General features: G+C 42.4%; 1 protein-coding gene across 5 annotated transcripts in view; it reads left to right on the forward strand.

Moving 5' to 3' along the window:
- The window catches only part of ARMC3 (armadillo repeat containing 3), a 97,613-nt gene that overhangs the window by 43,726 nt on the left and 31,758 nt on the right, over positions 1-22,129 (forward strand). For all 5 annotated transcript variants that reach the window (XM_070408247.1, XM_070408253.1, XM_070408276.1 and 2 more), the window contains 2 exons: positions 18,104-18,256; positions 18,357-18,462. In XM_070408247.1, the coding sequence (XP_070264348.1) occupies positions 18,104-18,256; positions 18,357-18,462 (259 nt within the window). The remainder of the gene's footprint in view (positions 1-18,103; positions 18,257-18,356; positions 18,463-22,129) is intronic.

Genomic DNA, 22,129 nt, shown 5'->3' on the forward strand with positions numbered 1-22,129 from the left:
AAAGTGTTCCTCTCACTTTAATGTTTCTCTCTGTCTTTCCCTTTCTCTTCCACATTTTCTAAAAATCAATGGAAACATATCCCAAGGTGAGGATAAAGAAAGAAAGAAATGTCATATCCCATGAAAGACACTTCTTGAAAATGCCTAAAGAAAATTGTCATTTTTTCATGGTAAAGGGACTGGAGTCCGTGTTGATGAAAACACCTTGGTGGCTGCGGTGACTGGCAGTGGCTGCAACAGTGTGGTGATGGGGCTGGTGCCTTCCCCTGATCAGCCCAGTCGACTCCCACAAAGGGAGGCCAGACTGTGGCTTAGGCCCACTCCCCAAGGGGAGCAGGGAGCAGGTAGTAGGACATCCCCTAGGGCTCCCAGTATGTGATAGGGGGCAAGCTGGGCTGAGGAACCCCCTCCCCAGTGCACAAATTTTTGTGCACCGGGCCCCTACTTATACAATAATTGCCCTTTTGTGATTGGCTTATTTTACTTAGCATGATATCCTCAAGGTCTATTATAGCATGTGTCAGAATTTCCTTCCTTTTTAAGGTTGAATAATATTCCATTGTATGTATAGACCACATTTCGTTGATCCACTCATCCATTGATGGACATCTGGGTTGTTTCTACCCCCTGGCTATTGTGAATAATGTTGTTATTAACATGGATGTAAAAATATCTGCTTTTAATTCTTTGGGGTATATACGAAGAAGTAGAATTATTAGATCATATGATAATTCTATGCTTCATATTTTGAGGATTTGCCATACTGTTTTCCATATTTTATATTTCCATCAGCAGTGCACATGGGTTCCAATTTGTCCACTTAACACCAACACTTATTTTTTATTTTTTAAATTGAATATATTGGCGTGACATCTATAATAATAAAAGCATAATATGCGAATTAGACCAGATAGCTGAACAACCTTCCGGATGACCTTCCGACGAAGCTGCCATGGCAGGGGCTGAGGCAGAGGTGGTTAGGGTGTGATCAGGCAGGCAGGCGAGTGGTTAGGGCAGTGATGGCGAACCTTTTGAGCTCAGCGTGTCAGCATTTTGAAAAACTCTAACTTAACTCTGGTGCCATGTCACATATAGAAATTTTTTGATATTTGCAACCATAGTAAAACAAAGACTTATATTTTTGATACTTATTTTATATATTTAAATGCCATTTAACAAAGAAAAATCAACCAAAAAAATGAGTTCGTGTGTCACCTCTGACACGTGTGTCATAGGTTCGCCATCACTGGGTTAGGGGCTATCAGGCAGGCAGGAGATCAGTTAGGGGCGATCAGGCAGGCAGGCAAGTAGTTAGGGGCAATCAGGCAGGCAGGCGAGTGGTTAGGGGTGACCAGGCAGGCAGGCAGGTGAGCAGTTAGGGGCAATCAGTCAGGCAGACGAGTGATTAGGGGCGATCAGGCAGGCAGGCAGAGTGGTTAGGGATGATCAGGCAGGCAGGTGAGTGGTTAGGGGTGATCAGGCAGGCAGGCAGGCAGAGTGGTTAGAGGTGATCAGGCAGGCAGGCAAGTGGTTATGGGCAATGAGGCAGGCAGGCAGAGTGGTTAGGGAGAGGCAGGCAAGCGGTTAGGAGCCATGTGCTGATGACAGCACAACATCCCTCTCCTGGATTGTGAGAGGGATGTCCGACTGCCAGGCTGAGAGACACCCCCCGCCCCATGCATGAATTTCATGCACCAGGCCTCTAGTTGGTTAATAAAATTATAAAGGTTTCAGATGTACAATTCTAAAATAGATCATCTGTATAATATATTGTGTGTTCACCACCCCAAGTCAAGTCTCCTTCCACTACCATTTATACCCCCCTCTACCCTCTTCAACCTCACCTCACCCTTTTTTTATTTATTTTTTATTAAATCTTTATTTTTCAGGTTATTACATTGGTTCCTCTTTTTCCCCACCATAACTCCCCTCCACCCAGTTCCCACCCCACCCTCCGCCCTCACTCCCCACCCAGTGTCATCATCCATAGGTGCACGATTATTGTCCAATCTCTTCCTGCACCCCCCACACCCCTTTCCCCCCTGAGAATAGTCAGTCCATTCCCTTTTGTGTCCCTGATTCTATTATAATCACCAGATCATACTGTTCATCAGATTATTTATTCACTTGATTTTTAGATTCACTTGTTGATAGATGTGTATTTGTTGTTCATAATTTGTATCTTTACCTTTTTCTTCTTCTTCCTCTTCTTAAAGGATACCTTTCAGCATTTCATATAATCCTAGTTTGGTGGTGATGAACTCCTTTAGCTTTTTCTTATCTGTGAAGCTCTTTATCTGACCTTCACTTCTGAATGATGGCTTTGCTGGATAAAGTAATCTTGGTTGTAGGTTCTTGGTATTCATCACTTTGAATATTTCTTGCCACTCCCTTCTGGCCTGCATAGTTTCTGTTGAGAAATCAGCTGACAGTCATATGGGTACTCCCTTGTAGGTAACTGACTTTCTTTCTCTTGCTGCTTTTAGGATACTCTCTTTGTCTTTTGCTCTTGGCATTTTAATTATGATGTGTCTTGGTGTGGTCCTCTTTGGATTCTTTTTGTTTGGGGTTCTCTGTGCTTCCTGGACTTGGAAGTCTATTTCTTTCACCAGGTAGGGGAAGTTTTCTGTCATTATTTCTTCAAATAGGTTTTCAATATCTTGCTCTCTCTCTTCTTCTGGCACCCCCATAATTCTGATGTTGGTACGCTTGAAGCTGTCCCAGAGGCTCCTTACACTATCTTCGTATTTTCGGATTCTTTTTTCATTTTGCTTTTCCGGTTGGGTGTTTTTTGCTTTTTCGTATTTCAAATCTTTGACTTGATTCTTTCGATCCTCTGGTCTGCTGTTTGGAGTCTGTATAATATTCTTTATTTCAGTCAGTGTATGCTTAATTTCTAGTTGGTCCTTTATCACAACCTCGAGGGTCTCACTAGATTTCTTGAGGATCTCACTACATTTATCGGCAGTCTCACCAGTCTTTTCGAGAGCCTTACTAAATTTATTGGCGGCTTCTAGACAGTTCTTGAGAGACCTTAAAAGTGTGGTTTTGAACTCTATATCCAGCAGTTTGCTTTCCTCCATTTCTGTCATTTGTGTCCTGTTTCTTTGTCTCGGCATTTTTTGTGCTTCGCTGTGTCTATAGAGTGGTTTTCTGTGCTAAGTGTCCCAATTACCTGAGGTAGACACTCTTGGTGCACCCCCTTGTGGGCTTTGTGCACAGTCTTGTTGTAGTTAAGCCTTGATTGTTGTATGTAAAGCTGGGAGGATTTGACCTCCAGGCCAATTGGCTGTGAGAATCAGCTGTGTCTACGGTGGGAGAACTTCTGTGCTGAAGACACCCTTATGGGGCAAGACTTGCTTCAGTGGGGCTATGGTGCTCACTGAGTCTGCCCCCTGAGTGTACCCCTTATAGATCTGAGTAGTTGTAATTGGATGGTCCCACTCTGACCACTGGGTACACTGGCTCTTGGATCTAAGGAGGTGCTAATCTAGCCTTTGCCTAAGGCTACCCAGCAGAAGCTAGCTGTAAAGCAATGCAAGTTGCCCTTGGGCCTTGGGGCAGCTGCAGTTTGTTAAGTTATTTTCAGATTACAAAGGGCCGGGCCTTTCATATGCAAAAGCCTCCATGCAGGGCTTGGGCGGGGCTGGGTCCCAGGGGATCAACAGGGCAGGCCTAGTGAGCTAGCAGTATGGCTGCTCTCAGTCCTGCCTTCAGAGGTCCTGGCAATCGCTGAGAGTGCCTCCGAGAGAAAGCTGACCTCAAGTTCCGACCGATGCCAGACAGTCCCGTTTCTCCCGTATGAGTCTGGGTCCCCAAACACTCGCCCGGAACTGGAGCTCAGAGCCTGGGACTCCCTCCCGATTGAAGAAGATAATCGTGTCCTCAGCCTCCAGCCCTCTCCACATGCACCACCGCACCTTTGTATTTACTTCAGCACCGCACCTCCTCTGAGTCTCGGTATGCTTTTCTCTTTCCTTCTAGTTGTAGAAATTCCACTCAGCCAGCCTTCCTGTGGTTCTGGATGAACCGTTATGTCTTTTAGTTGTATTTTTGAAGTGGTTGTGCGAGGCAGCAATCTCAGGTGTTTACCTATGCCTCCATGTTGGTTTCTCCACCTCACCTTTTTTTTTTAATAGAAGCCATTCTAAAGGGTGTGAAATGGTATTTCATTGTGTTTTGATTTGTATTTCCCTAATGACTAAGATTTTGTTCATCTTCTCCCTATGATTATTGACCATTTATATATCTTTTTGGAGAAATGTTTATTCAAATTCTCTGCCCATTTTTTAACTAGCTGGTTTATTTTGTTGTTGTTGAGTTGCAGTAATTCTTTATATATTCTGGATATTAACTTGTTATAAGATACATGATTTGCAAATATTTTCTCTCATTCTGTGGGTTACCTTTTCACTCTGTTGATTGTATCCTTTGATGGAGGGAAGTTGTTTTTTTTTTTTTTTTTTTTAAATGTGGTCCAATTTATTTATTTATTTTATTTTTCACCTGTGCTTTGGTCAAATCCAAGACATCATTAATGACATTAAATCCAATGTCATGAAGCTTTCTCCTTATGTTTTCATCCAATAGTTTTAGCTCTTATATTTAGGTCTTTGAGTTGTTTTTGTATATGGTGTGAGGTAAGTATCCACCTTCATTCTTTTAAAAAGTATTTAAAAATTAATATATATATGTATACACATATGTATATATATGTAGATATATATATATATATCTACATATATATTATTGATTTCAGAGAGGAAAGGAAAGGAAGAGAGAGAGAGAGAAACATCAATGAGGAGAGAGAACCATTGATCAGCTGCTTCCTGCATGCCCCCTGCTGGGGACTGAGACTCCAATCCAGGCAGATGACCTGACCAGAATTGAACTGTCTTCTCCTGGTTCAAAGGTCGACTCTCAACCACTGAGCCTCACCAGATGGGCCAACTTCAGTCTTTTGTACATGAATACCCAATGTACCAAGCACCATTTGTTGAAATCCATTCTTTATTTGTAGTACAAAAAAAAAATTTTTTGACCAGATACATTTTAACTTCCATCTGGCACTTAATATTTTGTGAATCTACTACATTACAGTTCCAAATTGTGTCTTCTGACTATTTTAGAATCTAATACCTAAATCTGTATTCAGTTCATTTATGCCATTTATAATTTTTTTGCACTCTGAAGAATCCTTGTCTTGTTTAGTCTCTCCCAATAATCACGTTCTCAGGTTATCCTGTAATCATTTTCATTCCTTTTCTGGACTTTCTTGTGTTCATGACACCCTTTTTGAGGTACAGTGACAAGTATTATGGCCAACATTTAAAAAAACATGTACAGGAACCAAGATGGCGGCGTAGGGAGCGGACCTGTGTGTGCTGCTCTCTCACAGCATCATTGAAACTATCAACTATGAAGTAAACAACCACCACTCAGAACCATGGGGAAGTTGGCCCAGTGGGAGATCTACAACTGGAGGAAAAGAAAGAAGCGCAGTGAGACTGAGTGGGAGCTACGGAGGCACCAAAACCAGAGGTACGCAGTCACACGCCACGCGGGCTGCAAATGGATTCTCGGTTTTTTACGAACCCTCAAATCCTCTGGGCTTGCTCGGGGCGGGTCTCTGAGGCCCCAGATCCCACAGGGAGAGGCGGCCAGGGCCTTGCAGTGGTCGGAGAGCGAGGGAAGCTCTGACACGCGGCTGCTCGCCGGCACTGAGGGACAAGAAGTCCTGGTGTCCCGGGGAGGCGAGGGGCACGGAGACGCCGCCATCGCTATTTCCTCCACGCTGGCGACTCCCTGTGACCCCGCCCTACCCTCAGGGCTGTGCCAGAGGCACAAGAGGGAATGACTGTGCTTTTACAAACTCTCAAATCCACTGAGCTGGTTCGGGCGGGTCTCTGAGGCCCCAGGCCCCAAGGCGAGAGACGGCATGGCCTTCCAGCGGTCAGGAAGCGAGGGAGGCTCTGGCGCTCGGCTGCTCGCCGGCACTGGGGGACACAAAGTCCTGGAGTCCTGGATAGGCAAGGGGCCGCTGAGTCTCCGCCCCGGTGACTCCCTGTGACCCCGCCCTACGCAATTTACAATCCCATCTGGGCTGTGCCAGACTCACAAGTAGAAACGCCTTTGCTTCTGCAAACTTTCAAATCCACTGAGCTGGTTCAGGTGGGATCATGAGGCACCAGACCCTACGGGGAGAGGCAGCACGGCCTTGCAGCCATCAGAAAGCGAGGGAGACTCTGTTGCACAGCTGCTCGCCGGCACTGGGGGACACAAAGCCCTGGCAGAGATTCAAGGGGCCGCGGAGACTCAGCCAGTGCTATTTGCTCCGCCATGGCGACTCCCTGAGTCTCAGCCCTAATCAATTTACATCCCCATCCAAGCTGTGCCAGGTGCACAAAAAGACCTACCTGCGCTTTTGCAGCCTATCCCAACAAATTGCAGACTTCAACTGCTCGCAGCCATGGGAGACACACTCAAGAAGCAGACCCAGGAGAACCAGGATGGTCGCATAAGGAAGAGACCTGTGCGTGCTACCTCACACAACAACATCGAAACTACCAAATATCAGACAAACACCTATCATACAGAACCATGGGAAAGTTGGCCCAGTGGAAGCTCTACAACTGGAAGGAGAGAAAGAACATTGAGACTGAGTAGGATGTGACACCAAGTACAGAGCCCAACCCAACAAACTGCAGATTTCAACTCCTCGCATAGAAAGCAGCACATTGAGACTGAGTAGGATGTGCAGAGGCACCAAGTACAGAGCCCATCCCAGCAGGCTGCAGATTTCAGCTCCTTGCATCTGGGAGGGACGCAATCGGGGGGCAGAGTCGGGTCCGGGGCTGGCCAGGGCTGGGCCTGACTCGGCCGGCACTGTGGAACTGCTGTACCAGCAAGCGCACAAACATGCCCACTGGTCCCAGTCTCTTGTGGGGCGCTGGGGGACAGCAGACAGGCAGTCTGTGCACTTGGTGGAGGGCAGGAGTGCTGGATGTTCAACCACCAGGAACGCCTGGAGATTTTGTCAGGTGGGGAGCCGCCGGCAGGGGACAGAGGGCCAAACTTCCTGTTTCCCGGTAAGGCTGGGATGGCCCCGGTGAGGTCGGGATGGCCCCGGTGAGGTTGAAACGGTCCTGGTGTGGTAGGGACGACCCTGGTCGGGTCGAAATGGCCCCGGTGTGGTAGGGACAACCCCGGTCAGGTTGAAACAGCCCCCGTGAGGTAAGGACGACCCCGGTCAGGTCGAAACGGCCTCGGTGTGGTAGGGACAATCCCGGTCAGGTTGAAACAGCCCCGGTGTGGTAGGGACAACCCCGGTGAGGTTGAAACAGCCCCCGTGAGGTAGGGACGACCCCAGTCAGGTCGAAACGGCCCCGGTGTGGTAGAGACGACCCCGGTCAGGTCGAAACGACCCCGGTGTGGTAGGGACAACCCCGGTGAGGTTGAAACGGCCCCCGTGAGGTAGGGACGACCCTGGTCAGGTCGAAACGGCCCGGGTGTGGTAGGGACAACCCCAGTCAGGTTGAAACAGCCCCGGTGTGGTAGGGAAAACCTCGGTGAGGTTGAAACGGCCCCTGTGAGGTAGGGACGACCCCGGTGAGGTAGGGACGACCCTGGTCAGGTCGAAACGGCCCCGGTGTGGTAGGGACGACCCCGGTGAGGTTGAAACAGGCCCCGTGAGGTAGGGACGACCCCAGTAGGTCGAAACGGCCCCGTGAGGTAGGGACGACCCCAGTCAGGTAGAAACAGCCCCGGTGTGGTAGGGACAACCCCGGTGAGGTCGAAACGGCCCCCGTGAGGTAGGGACGACCCCGGTGAGGTTGAAACAGCCCCCGTGAGGTAGGGACGACCCCCGTCAGGTCGAAACGGCCCCGGTGTGGTAGGGACGACCCCGGTGAGGTTGAAACAGGCCCCGTGAGGTAGGGACGACCCCAGTAGGTCGAAACGGCCCCGGTGTGGTAGGGACAACCCCAGTCAGGTAGAAACAGCCCCGGTGTGGTAGGGACAACCCCGGTGAGGTCGAAACGGCCCCCGTGAGGTAGGGACGACCCCGGTGAGGTTGAAACAGCCCCCGTGAGGTAGGGACGACCCCAGTCAGGTCGAAACGGCCCCGGTGTGGTAGGGACGACCCCGGTGAGGTTGAAACAGCCCCCGTGAGGTAGGGACGACCCTGGTCAGGTCGAAACGGCCCCGGTGTGGTAGGGACAACCCCAGTCAGGTTGAAACAGCCCCGGTGTGGTAGGGAAAACCTCGGTGAGGTTGAAACGGCCCCCGTGAGGTAGGGACGACCCTGGTCAGGTCAAAACGGCCCCGGTGTGGTAGGGACAACCCCAGTCAGGTCGAAACGGCCCCGGTGTGGTAGGGACGACCCCGGTGAGGTTGAAACAGCCCCCGTGAGGTAGGGACGACCCCAGTCAGGTCGAAACGGCCCCGGTGTGGTAGGGACAACCCCGGTCAGGTTGAAACAGCCCCGGTGTGGTAGGGACAACCCCGGTGAGGTTGAAACGGCCCCTGTGAGGTAGGGACGACCCCGGTCAGGTCGAAACAGCCCCGGTGTGGTAGGGACAACCCCGGTCAGGTTGAAACAGCCCCGGTGTGGTAGGGACAACCCCGGTGAGGTTGAAACGGCCCCCGTGAGGTAGGGACGACCCCAGTCAGGTCGAAACAGCCCCGGTGTGGTAGGGACAACCCCGGTCAGGTTGAAACAGCCCCGGTGTGGTAGGGACAACCCTGGTGAGGTTGAAACGGCCCTGGTGTGGTAGGGACGACCCCGGTGAGGTTGAAACGGCCCCCGTGAGGTAGGGACAACCCTGGTCAGGTCGAAACGGCCCCGGTGTGGTAGGGACAACCCCGGTGAGTTTGAAACGGCCCCCGTGAGGTAGGGACGACCCTGGTCAGGTCGAAACGGCCCCAGTGTGGTAGGGACAACCCCGGTGAGGTTGAAACGGCCCCCGTGAGGTAGGGACGACCCCGGTCAGGTCGAAACGGCCCCCGTGAGGTAGGGACGACCCTGGTCAGGTCGAAAGGACCCCGGTGTGGTAGGGACAACCCCGGTGAGTTTGAAACGGCCCCCGTGAGGTAGGGACGACCCCGGTGAGGTTGAAACGGCCCCCGTGAGGTAGGGACGACCCTGGTCAGGTCGAAACGACCCCGGTGTGGTAGGGACAACCCCGGTGAGTTTGAAACGGCCCCCGTGAGGTAGGGACGACCCCGGTCAGGTCGAAACAGCCCCGGTGTGGTAGGGACAACCCCGGTCAGGTTGAAACAGCCCCAGTGTGGTAGGGACAACCCCGGTGAGGTTGAAACGGCCCCCGTGAGGTAGGGACGACCCCAGTCAAGTCGAACCAGCCCCGGTGTGGTAGGGACAACCCCGGTCAGGTTGAAACAGCCCCGGTGTGGTAGGGACAACCCTGGTGAGGTTGAAACGGCCCTGGTGTGGTAGGGACGACCCCGGTGAGGTTGAAACGGCCCCCGTGAGGTAGGGACGACCCTGGTCAGGTCGAAACGGCCCCGGTGTGGTAGGGACAACCCCGGTGAGTTTGAAACGGCCCCCGTGAGGTAGGGACGACCCTGGTCAGGTCGAAACGGCCCCGGTGTGGTAGGGACAACCCCGGTGAGGTTGAAACGGCCCCCGTGAGGTAGGGACGACCCCGGTCAGGTCGAAACGGCCCCGGTGTGTTAGGGGCAACCCCAGTCAGGTTGAAACGGCCCCGGTGTGGTAGGGACAACCTCGGTGAGGTTGAAACGGCCCTGGTGAAGTCGGGACGGCCCCGGTGAGGTTGAAACGGCCCCCGTGAGGTAGGAACGACCCCGGTGAGGTTGAAACAGCCCCCGTGAGGTAGGGACGACCCCGGTCTGGTAGGGACAACCCCGGTCAGGTCGAAACGGCCCCGGTGTGGTAGGGACAACCCCGGTCAGGTTGAAACGGCCCTGGTGAGGCTCAGACGGCCCTGGTGAGGTTGAGACTACTCCAGTGAGGTTGGGACAAATAAAGGGGACCAGTATGGACTGATGAACAGGGGTAGATTCAGAAGCAGAGCAACATTGAACAGAATGTTAAACTACAGTGGGAAGCCTGGGGAGGGTTGGGGGGGGGGGATTAAGAGACCAACTGAAGGACTTATATGCATGGGTATAAGATTAACCAATGGACACAAGACACGGGGCGGGGGGGGCGGGGGGTAGGGGCTGGGGGAATGTGAAGGGGGGGAAAAAGGAGACATATGTAATACTCTTTGTAATACTTTAAGAAATAAAAATTATTAAAAAAAAACATGTACCATAATTTATATAATATAAAGATTAATATAATATAATATAAAAATTTATTATTTATTTTCAATTTTAGTCTTATGGAACAGGTATTTTAGTCAGGCTTTTTACTATATCCATATATTGAGCCAATCCTTTGAAGAAGAGACCTACACTGAATCCCAAATTCCATTTTTTATTCAGGATGCAGAACTCAAAGTTTTTCATCTTAAATCCTAAAATTTTTTATTTTGAAAAAATTCAAGTTTTGCTTTGCATTTTCATTGAGGCCTAGTATATTATCAATGTGTCCAAGCATTCTATACAATCTTGGAAAAGTATACTCTTTGCCTACTTAACAGATATATATTGTATGCATGCTATGTGCAAAGCACTATTCTAAAAGATAAGGTTAACAATGAATGAGATAAGTGAATAAATATTTGTTGAATAGACTAACAGGTGTATTTCTTGTAGAATGTAGAGCTTGCTATTTATCTTTTAGCTCCACTTTATAAATTGTATTGTACAGCCCTTTTTGTCTTTATATTTTATTTTCTTTGATCTATCACTGATGAAAAGTGGTATGTTAGAGGCTTCCCATTATGTTGTTTCTGTTGATTTTCTTCCTTATAACTTTAACTTTGCTCAATTTAATATTATTTTATATCCACTACTCATTTTTTTAAAACCTCACTTACTGCTTTTAGCTTTAAATTCTAATATATATTAAGAATGCCATGGCCCTAGCCGGTTTGGCACAGTGGATAGAGCATCAACCTGGGTTCGATTCCGGTCAAGGGCATTTGCCCGGGTTGTGGGCTTCATCCCCAGTAGGGGGCATGCAGGAGGCAGCCAATCAATGGTTCTCTCTCATCATTGATGTTTCTATCTCTCCCTCTCCTTCCCTCTCTGAAAGCAATAAAAATGAAAAAGAATCACTTAAAAAAAAAAGATTGCCATATTATTATCAAAAATGGTCTTGGCAGAACACAGCTTTGCAAACTCCAGATGGTTTAAATAAAGAGAAAATAAAGAGACTATTTTACAAGTAGTTAAGGGAATAAACAAGAGATGGTAAGGTCCCCAGAACTTAGCAATATTGAGATATCCTCACTACCACTAGATCCAAAGGCAAGGGATAAAACATTGTTAGACTTATTTTTACAACTATTGTATTTGGCCTTATTTCTGACATCACATTTTATGATTTTTTGCTTTTATTTTTCTATGCTTTCTCCTTGATTTCCTTTTAATTCTTTTTGTAACACAGATTTTTAAAATCATGGCTATTTTAAAGATAAATTTTCTATCTTAAGATATTTAGCATTTTTGCTTTGAAAACTTTTTTTCTTCCTGATATTTGTACATTTCATAGGGGTTATAGCTTCTCCTGTCTAAAATCTATGTAGCATGGCTCAGTGGTTGAGCATTGACCTATGAACCAAGAGGTCATGGTTCAATTCCTGGTCGGGGCATATGCCCGGGTTGTGGGCTCAATCCCCACTGTGCAGGAGGCAACCAATCAATGATTCTCTCTCGTCAATGATGCTTCTTTCCCTCTCTCCCTCTCCCTTCCTCTCTGAAATCAAGAAAAATATATTTAAAAAGTAAAATCAAATCTATTTAAACCTTACTTCTTTTAAGAATCACTTTGCCATTACATTCAATTTTATTCACATTTACAATTTTAGAGTTTTGTACATATTATATCTCTTTCAGTATACATTGTGAATTTCTCAAGATTTTGTTTATTTATTGTTAATCCTTACCTGAGGATATTTTTTTCATTGATTTTTATTTTATTTTATTTTAATTTTATTTTACAGAGAGTGGGAGGGAGGGAGAAAGGAAGAGAAGGAGAGAGAAAAAGATAGAGAGAAACATCTATGTGAGAGAGACATTGATCGGTTGCCTTCTGCACGCACCCCGACAGGGGCCGGGGATTGAACCTGCAACCCAGGTACATGTCCTTGACCAGGAATTGAACCTATAACCCTCAAGTGAGACGTCCAATGCTCTAACTACCAAACACATCAATCAGGGCTAGATTTCAAGATTTTATTTTTCATTTGTTTCTCAATTAACCAGAGTATATTTTTTTCAGTTCAGTATTTTTTTTTCAGGAATAGTCAAGAGTGGCATATGTTTTTAGTCCTTACCTGTGAATGTCTGTTGCCTTTATACATACAAGGTGAGGCAAAAGTAGGTTTACAGCTGTTCATATGGAAAAGAATACAATAATCTTACCTAATAATAGACAAACATGTAAATTGACCATCCCTCCAATATGCTCACCAGCCAATCAAGAGAGCATGCAAATTAACCCAACAAAGATGGCGGTTAATTTGCATACATAGGCTCGAAGCGGCGGAGCGAAGACTGAAGGCTCTGGCCGGAGCAGCAAAGACGGAAGGCTCCGGCTGGAGTAGCGAAGGCCTGGGTCCCGGGTGCCAGAGGAAAACTGGTGCCAGCAGCCAGGGGAAGGGAAAGCCTATTGCACAAATCTCTTCATGCAATGGGCCTCTAGTTAACAAATAATAATACAAGAATAAACCCTGTTACTTGTACTCACAACTGTAAACCTACTTTTGCCCGACCCTGTTTATGACAGTGTAGCTGAGTTTGGAATTCTTCTGCCATAACATTTTCTCCTCAAAGTTCTATGAACCTTGCTTTTGTAGAGTCTGAGTGTAAGGCCAGCCTGTTTGCTATATAGGATGCTTTCTTTTTGTATTTGAGTAGAATCCTTTATCCTATGAGTCAAAATTTTTTTGCCAAAATATGTTTGAGATTCTATCTCTTTGCCTATTACATAGTAAAGCTTTTTGATCTCCAGAATCATGTTTTGTTTGTTTTGCTATTATACTTTTGATTATTGTTTTTGTTTTATTTAATATTTTCCCCAGGAATACTTATTAACTTTGGAACACCTCTGTCCTCTTTCTTCTATACCTATTCCACACTCCAAAATGAGAAGTGCTCTGCCTACATCTGATTTTAATAAATGGACAGGGGTGTCCCTTGTCTTTCCCTCATCAGTCAGATGATAATAGAATACTTTTGGCCAGATTTGGATGATGATGAAGCTCCTCTCTAATGCGGCATTGCAACACTAATGTGCTCTTTTCCTCCTGGTCCCATTGGTTGTATAGGAGGAAGCCGATGTAAATTTGGAACATTCTGTGGGGCCCATAATTGTTCATTGACCAGGAGTATTTATGGAAATTTGTTTCTTCCTCTCTTGCCCCTGCTTTAGGGCCCTCTTTTCTTCTCAATCAACCTCTCAACCAAAAGACTAGTCAATTTAGCCCTAGCCGGCTTGGCTCAGTGGATAGAGAGCGTCGGCCTACAGACCAACGGGTCCTGGGTTTGATTCCAGTTAAGGGCACGTACCTGGGTTGCAGGTTCCTCCCTGGCCCAGCCCTGGTCAGGGCTTGTGCAGAAGGCAACCAATTGATGTGTTTCTCTCATATCAATATTTCTCTCTGTCTTTCCCTCTCTCTTCCACTCTTTCTAAAAATCAATGGAAAAATATCCTTGGGTGAGGATTAAAAAAAAAAAGACTAGTCAATTTAAATAATTTCACCTCTTCATCTTATCTCCATCCCTTAACCTCCTGCTTCCACCATCCTGCAAAAACGGTCCTTGTAGAATTTTCCATTAACCTCCCAACTCCCAGATCCTACAGATCCATTTTCAGTTTTTTCTTTATTGATCTCTGTGGCATCCCACACTGTTGATTGCCCCCTCCACCGGAAACCTCTTATATCCCTTGGCTTCCATAGCACTCCTCTTCCCCGGTGTGATTCTAATCATCAGACCAACCCTTTGCCTTTATCAGCTTTCTCTCATCTGCCTATCATTTCAATATTAAACTTGCCTTCCCAACTTCTGTCTTGTCTTTCAAATCTCCCCGAGTAATCATACTTGTAACTCATGTTTCAGCTGACTCCTTATTTGCTTATTAATCCCAAATCTGTGTCTAATTATGACCTGTCTTCTGAATTCCAGCCTATATTTCTGATGACTTCCAAGCACATTCAACTACATTACCCAAATTCAATTTTTGAGGGGTCATTAAATCCTTTGAAAAATCTAATGAAAGAGACTCACCTCCCAAGTGCACAAATACTCAACATTTTGCCTATAACTTCAGGGAGTTCATAGGCTGCCAGAAGCTCATCTATGCCTTCTGGATTCAGGACTCCATGTTAGTAACTCTTGAACTAGAATAAATAGGATCAAGTCCAGATGCCCTAGCTTGGAATCAGAGATTTTTCCATCTTGTACTATGATATGGCCACTGGTTATCATTTTTTTCTTGCTCAGATACTCTCCATTGTGCTATATTCAGGTAGTTTGACCTGATACTTTGGAATATCAACCCAAGCACAAGACAAAAGATAACTTCCATTGCTTAGTAGAACCCCCATCTTCCAGGTGGAACAAGATTTACAGCTACCCTGACATCACTTGACCCACTGCCCATGTGTATTGCAGTAGAGATCCTTTAACTTTGTCTTACAGGTTTCATCTGTTACTGAAAAGCTTACAGTTGGAAACCTTTTCTATAATTTCTGGCATGGTCTCCTTCCTTCCTGAATTGTTTCCACCTTTGGTGATTGTGCAAACACTGGAAAAGTGAGTCAAATGAATCTGCAAATCTAATGGATGCACAGGTGGCTTAATTTTCTTATAGTCGGGTTTGGCAACTTGATTCTTGGAGCCTCTAGAAAGAGATGATTCCACAAAGTTTCAAGCTTCCTTTCTGTACACACATCCCAAAGAGTGAGGCCTCTCCTAATTGGCAGGACAGGGCTTTGAGAACATCTCTCTATTCCAAACTTCTGCAGAAGCAGAATTCCCCTCAGGACTCTGAACTGCCTTAGCCATAGCATTTGTGGGTGGAGCTGCCCACTGTGTTCAAAACCAATCCTCTCCCCTAGGGCCCGGCAGGAGGATAGACTGGCGTCTTCCTCATTTGCCTATTTTCTTCTATTTTTATTGATGTACTTAACTTGTAATGCTGTTCACCTGGCCAGCTCCATGATCCCCACCTCTTCCTTTCTGCCTTCGTGCTAGAGCTAGACCGTACCTTGTTTCCAGGTGCTACCTGTGTTTCTTGTCGACCCCCTTTTATATCAGCCACTGCCTGCCTTGCCCGCTCCCGCAGACCCAGCCAGGTTGGCATGCCTTGCTTTATTTTAGACACGCCTTCTTTGATATTAGTAACAAAGATAAACTCTAAAAGCTTATAAGGATTAACAAAGTTATCTTCTAATATTTCTGTATTGAAAGTAAATAATCAAGAAGGAGTTTTAAAATAATTTTCCACCTATAGAAAATTCCATTCTTAACTAAGTTTTAACAAATATTATTCATTATACTTTTGTTAAGAACAATGTACCCATCAGTGCTTATTTATAACATTTTTTTTTTACTTTTCATCATCATCAAAAAATTTGTAGGCTCAATAATACAAAACACATAGCACACATTCTTTAAGTTTTGCTTGTTGAATAAAGTTTTAACATGCATTTTAACCATGGAAAGCCCAAATCTGTATGCCTGTGACTTGGCATCAGGAGGAGGAAGGTGTTAATTACCACGTTGCCAGGAGGTTTATGAACTGGCATTAACATCTCAGCAGGAGCAGAGGTGGCACAATAGCGACTTAGGAGAAGAGGTGAAGAAAAGCATCATTACATACAGATTTATTTTCAGTTACAAAACCTCATGCTTTTTGTTTAGTGATATTGAACTAATGTAATTTTTAAAGGACGTTCCTCTTTAATAGCATAATTACCTTGCCATCTTTATTATCTGCATAATTAAAACATACATACTTCACTTCTCCGTGTAGCAATTCAATAAAGGTGCGTGGTTACTATGTTAATTCATCTTTTAAATTTATTATAGCCACGCCGCAGTCAGCACTTTTGAGGTTTGGTGAACACAGCTGGATTTTGAGAACACTATCAGCAGGGTTGAGAAACTAATTGCCCATTTAAATTATTTAAATTATTTTTTTAAATCTCTCCAATAATCACATATATACTGTTTTTCTTTTAATGCAACAATCACATTCTTCAAACTTAGTCTTTTCAAATTAATTCTTTTAGCCAATTTTCCTGTTTTGTTTAGTAAAGTTGACTTAGAGCTGTCAGAGAAGTTGTAATTTTAACTCTAAGCATTTTAGGTTAGAGACTGGAAAATTTTCAGATCTTGATTATTCAGAAAAACAAATAAGGATCATATATATATTTAAACATTTTATAAGCCACATAACTTGCGATGTAACTATTAATTGCAGCTTTTTACTGAAACCATTATGGACTGCCTGAATTCTAATTTTAAATGAAAGGAACAAGGGATTTAAGTGATAGGATTACAGGATATGGTTCATGAATGGTTTAAGACGAATGAACAGAAGTGTTAGTAATTTAGCTTGTGCCATTTATTATGGCCAGATACTCAGATGAAAGGCCAAAGTATTTGCAAATATGGTGGCATCTAAATGTGACTGCTTCTGTGAAAGGAGTGATTTAAAAGTTATGGTTGAAAAAGACAAATCATATATTAACTTTTAAATGAAAACCTAGTTGCAGTCATTTCTGAAAGTATTTCTGAAAAACACAATTAAAATATGTATAAGTAATGAATTAATTCCACATGTACTAGTAGCTATTATTTCAATTAGTATAAGCATCAGCATTTTTTTGCAGAGATTTTTATTTTAACAGAATATTCTCTTATTTATCAGCATCCTAATAACATATATTCACATTCCTCCATTTTAATCATGTAAATTGACTTTATAAAGGTTAACTAGAGAATCAAACCTACAATAAAGTTTAATGAAGGAGCTAAATAAATTAGCAAAAAATTATTTGTAAGCTGTTTCTTTTCAGAGTAGTCTCTGGTATTTCTTGTGGCATTAAAACTGAATTTGGTTTAATATATATTTTATAGTACACGCTTTTTAATAGATAGCAACTTATTTAGAATGAACTATAAACACAAAGCAAAAAATTAGGTTTTAATGTTCTAATTTAGTTGAATAAAATATTTTCTTTAGTATAGTAATGAGGTTGTAATTTATTTTAAAAAATAAAATGGAAAAAAAGAAAAAAAAACATTAAAGAATGAAAAGAACATCAATACTTTGGTTTTTAATTTACTATTTTAAAATGGGGTGAATTATCATGGTATGTACTTAGATTTGTAACTTTATTTGTTTTCAGATAAAGAAAACTATGCTGATATATGCTTAGATTATGTGTATAGTAATTTAGCAATTTAATTATTTTAATTTTTGCGATGTCACTATGTATTGTAACTTAAGTAAAAGATGATTACAATTTTTAATATAAGCTTATAGATTCCTAAGACTTGAAATCATAGTTTACTATTCATTTTTACTTTCTCTAGCTCACCAGTTTGTACATCTTAGCTATTCTTCAAATATTGGGATTTTATTTAAAATAGACATCAAATAAACAGGTATTTGTTGTTAGTGAGACGATAGTGTATGTGAACACAGCACCATTCCAGGCACATAATTGGTGTTAAGTTCTTGCTAAATCTAAAACTCGCCTCTCTCTTATTATAGAATCTTCTTTCCCGAAGTGACATCATATAAGGAGATAGAAAAAAGAGCAATCAATGTTCCCGACACATTTTGTGTAACTGCTATGTTCTAAAGGTTAAATAGGTATATTTTTGTGTAGTTTAGGTTCTCTATGACTAAAGCTAGCAAATAATTTGAATTCCTATTCTATTTTGGACATTTTTTTTGCAGCAAAATTCTGATTTATTTATTTATTTTTTATAAAAGCTGAAAACAGAAAATTTTTTCATGAGCAAGAGGTTGAAAAGTGCCTTGTAACCCTTTTGGGCTCTGAAAGCGATGGAACTAAAATTGCTGCTTCCCAAGCTATTTCGGTAATGTGTGAGAATTCAGCCAGCAAAGAATTTTTCAATCATCAGGGTAAGCAAACTAGAAAAAACCATTTTGTACATTTTTAGATTACCATATTCTAGGTAACTTTGTTGGCAAAGTTACATTTTACCTTTCTTTTTTTCTGTAGGGATCCCACAGTTAGTTCAGTTGCTGAAAAGTGACAATGAAGAGGTAAGGGAAGCTGCAGCCCTGGCCCTGGCTAATCTGACCACTTGCAATCCCATTAATGCAAAGTAAGTACAAAAAGACTCACTCAACACTGCCTTGTATGGGAAATCTAACAGTGCAAGAAGTGCACATTTTAATATTTTGGCTTTCAAGGAAGTTTACATTCTTTCAGATGATCTACCTTGGGATAAACTCTTAGGAAACCTTCAAAACCCATGTGGAAATAAGTCATCAGATAAGCCTGTTTTGCAAAGACACAGTCATGTGCCAATAAGGACTTTTCAGTCAATGACCAACCACATACATATATAATGGCGGTCTCCAAAAATTATAATAGAACTCCTATTACACAAATCCCATTGCCTAGTTGGACATCCCCAGAGAGGTCCTGGATTGGAGAGGGTGCAGGCTGAGCTGAGGGGACCCCACCCCGTGCACAAATTTCATGCACTGGACCTCTAGTTTCCTTACAAAACAGGAAGAATTTCTTAAAGGAAACTTTTATAAGTTAACTAGTAATAATTCTTTATCTTCCCTAAATCTTAATTGATATGTGTATTAGTCAGGGTTCTCTAGAGAAACAGAACCAAGAGGAAGGTAATTAGATAGTTAGATAGATAGGTAGATAGATAATTTTATATATTGGAATTGGCTCATTTGATTATGGAGGCTGAGAAGTCCCACGATCTGATCTCTGTAATCTGGAGACCCAGGAAAGATGGTGGGGTAATTCACTCCAAGTCTGAAGGCCTTGGGAGTCTTCTATTCATACTTTTCATTCTTTATTATCTGCAGAATTCTTTATTATCACTTAAAATGGGTAAAAATGTGAAAAGGAAATAGGAAATAGGAAAACAGGGTAAGAGCAACCAGATTCACTTATTTAAAATGATAGAAAGAGAGAGAAAAGTAAAATTATTTTTAAGTTAGTAAATAAAAAGTGAGGAGGCTAAAACAACTCTCTATAAAAAAATAGATGAAAATAAAAATAGAATCCCAGAGCAATAATGAATTTTATGTAAAAATATAATCCACATAGTTAGTATGGATTCTTTACCTATCCTTTATCCTTTATCCTTTCTTGACTCACTGCTAACCTTTTTGACAATTCTCAATTTGTAATGCTTTTTGGAAAGGAAAAAGATAATGCTTTTTAAAAGAGAAAATGCTATTGTCAGCTAAATTTCATATTATATTTATCTATACTCTTCTATCCAATTCATCATATCAAAGTTTTACACTATTTATGCAATAAGAGAATTATTCTTGATTGACATTCATCTAAAGGACAGATCCTACATATTATAAGAAAATTTTAAACTATTAATTTATAACATCACCGCCATCTGTTGGATTTGATCAGAATTAGAGTTTCTAAGTTATCCCAAGAATGAAAAGTGGTCAGTGTTTTTCATTTCCCTTTGCCAACACTAACTAAATTTTGGCTATTGATAAACTATGAAAAAATTACAAAATATTATGATTATTAACTAGATGTTTTTCAAGAGAGACAAATATTTTAGGAAATAAAACAATGAATAAAATAAAACATACAAAAAGTAATACCTATAATTATTTTAATGCCTGTAGCTAAATCAAAACTGCAGTTTTGCTATAGAAAATACTAGTAATCAAGTCTAGTATTTACACATAGATCATACTAGCTCAGATTCTTCATCCTTATTCTACATTACCTCCATGAAAAACTGGATGATTTCCCAAAATCTTGAGACTCCTTTTATCTCAATGTCCTTGTTTCTTTATTGTTTATTTTTTATACCCCTTCTTGACTTCCCATAACAGTATTGACTCAATATAGTTCTGAGGGCAGCATATATATTGATTACTGGGAAAAAATTGATTGATTGCTGGGCCAATGCTGGCCGCCACAATAGCAAAGACAAAGAGCTTCTCTCTGGGGACTGTCCCGCTACTGTGATATGAGGTCAGTACCACAACAAAGAAAGTGAAGAGTCAGAAAGGAGTATATCCCAAAAGGACCCCAGAAAGAGGCAGAATGCCCCCCAAATACATGGATGTGTATTTGAGAGCTTTTGGAACTTTTGAATATCCTCATTATAAAAATAAAGCATTAAATAAATTTTAATACCTACTAGAATTATTCATGGAGTACCATGCCTAAGAAAGCCATGGAATTTGTAGAAAAAAAATATTTAAAAGGTATGCCGAATACAGCACTTCACACAGTAAACACTTTAAGACAGGGCAGTACTTTATTTATTCACAGCAACCCAAACTCTCTAGGACATTTCAGTATCATCAGAGAAGGGCCTGACCTTAATGAACTTCTTGAAATGTTAAATCTCTCAAATGTGTACAGAAGGCGCTTTTCAAGGCTTTTGTGTTTGTTTGTTTGTTTTTCATCCCCAACCCATTAAATAGAATTGGGAAGAGATAATATATATTTATTTTTACTGTTTCTTTTCATTTCTTTCATTCTGTAGATTTAAGTATAGACTAATGTTATTCCTTAGAGTTTCCTACATTTTATTGTGCACTTAAGACTGTATGTAGTTCAGTGAACTGATCGTCCTTTTGAAGGAAAAAAACCCTACCTCTCTTAAAGTTGGCAAAACACCACAATTTTACTCTCCTACTCTTCATTCCTTGAGGAAGAGATGGGATATCTACCTTTGAGATGGCTAGAGATGTGTACTATCATCCTTTGAAAATAAATTTTAATGTCTGTTCCAGATCATAGGCCTTGGCCAATAGGCAAAGATTCACTTAGCTAAGTAATCTTGTCATTTAGAATGCTCTCTAAATTATTATTAAAAAAACATTGACCATAGAAATAATCCAAGGTGATTTGCAAAATTAAAATGCAGTCTTACGGTAAGTGTAAACTCATGTTATAGACTTGATGTATCAATTGGACTTAGTAATGCTACAGTTGTGTATTGTCTTTGTTGCCTAGGACTTTTCACAGGGGAATGTTTTTCCATATCCTTCTCCCGAACAGTGAGGGGAACTATGTCTTTATACTGACCCCTAGTGGCAGTTTGGGAGGAAGTTGGGGGAGGGGCAAAAAAGGTAATGGAAGATTGCTTGCTCTGCATTTTAGTGAACCGCACAATAATTTAATTGGAAGCACTCTCCGATGTGCCTAAAATAATATTTTTAAACATTATTAAGAGATAATGATCTGGAAAGCATTAATTGTGATGCCTTAAAAGAGATAATATCCTACTGCTAAATGTGTATTAATAGATGTTTGGGTTTGTCTTTGTCCTTTTTTTTAAGGTGTTAACACTTCCAAATGTGTTGACACATTCATTGTTCTGGTGGCTGAATATTTGTTGTGGATTAATCTTATTGTTACTGTAGTTATTCTAGGGTTGATTTTTTTTGCTCTTGACTTTGTATAGAAAAGATTATTTTGTTTTAAAATTTCTATGTATATTGCTTTGTTGAAAGATGCTTTGTTCTTTGAATTAGAATGCTCACAATATAAGTGCCCTACAAGATAATTTGAGCTAGTTCCAAAATATCTCAGGAAGTTCAGGTTCACATTAAGGATGTTTCAAAATTTTGTATTAAGGATGATTCCTTAAAGAACTATACAAAGTGTTATTCATTACTTTAAAAGGCTTCTGAAATGAACAGATTAAATGGATGGGCACAGTCATCATGGTAAATTTAAGAATTATTTCTGCATTATTTCTAGCCAAATTTACTGAATGGATACTATTCCTTTTCTGCCTGATGGAA

The sequence above is a fragment of the Myotis yumanensis genome, unplaced genomic scaffold, assembly GCF_028538775.1.
Source record: "Myotis yumanensis isolate MYYU_CA2020_CCGP unplaced genomic scaffold, mMyoYum1.0.hap1 SCAF_1, whole genome shotgun sequence".
Classification (NCBI taxonomy): domain Eukaryota; kingdom Metazoa; phylum Chordata; class Mammalia; order Chiroptera; family Vespertilionidae; genus Myotis; species Myotis yumanensis.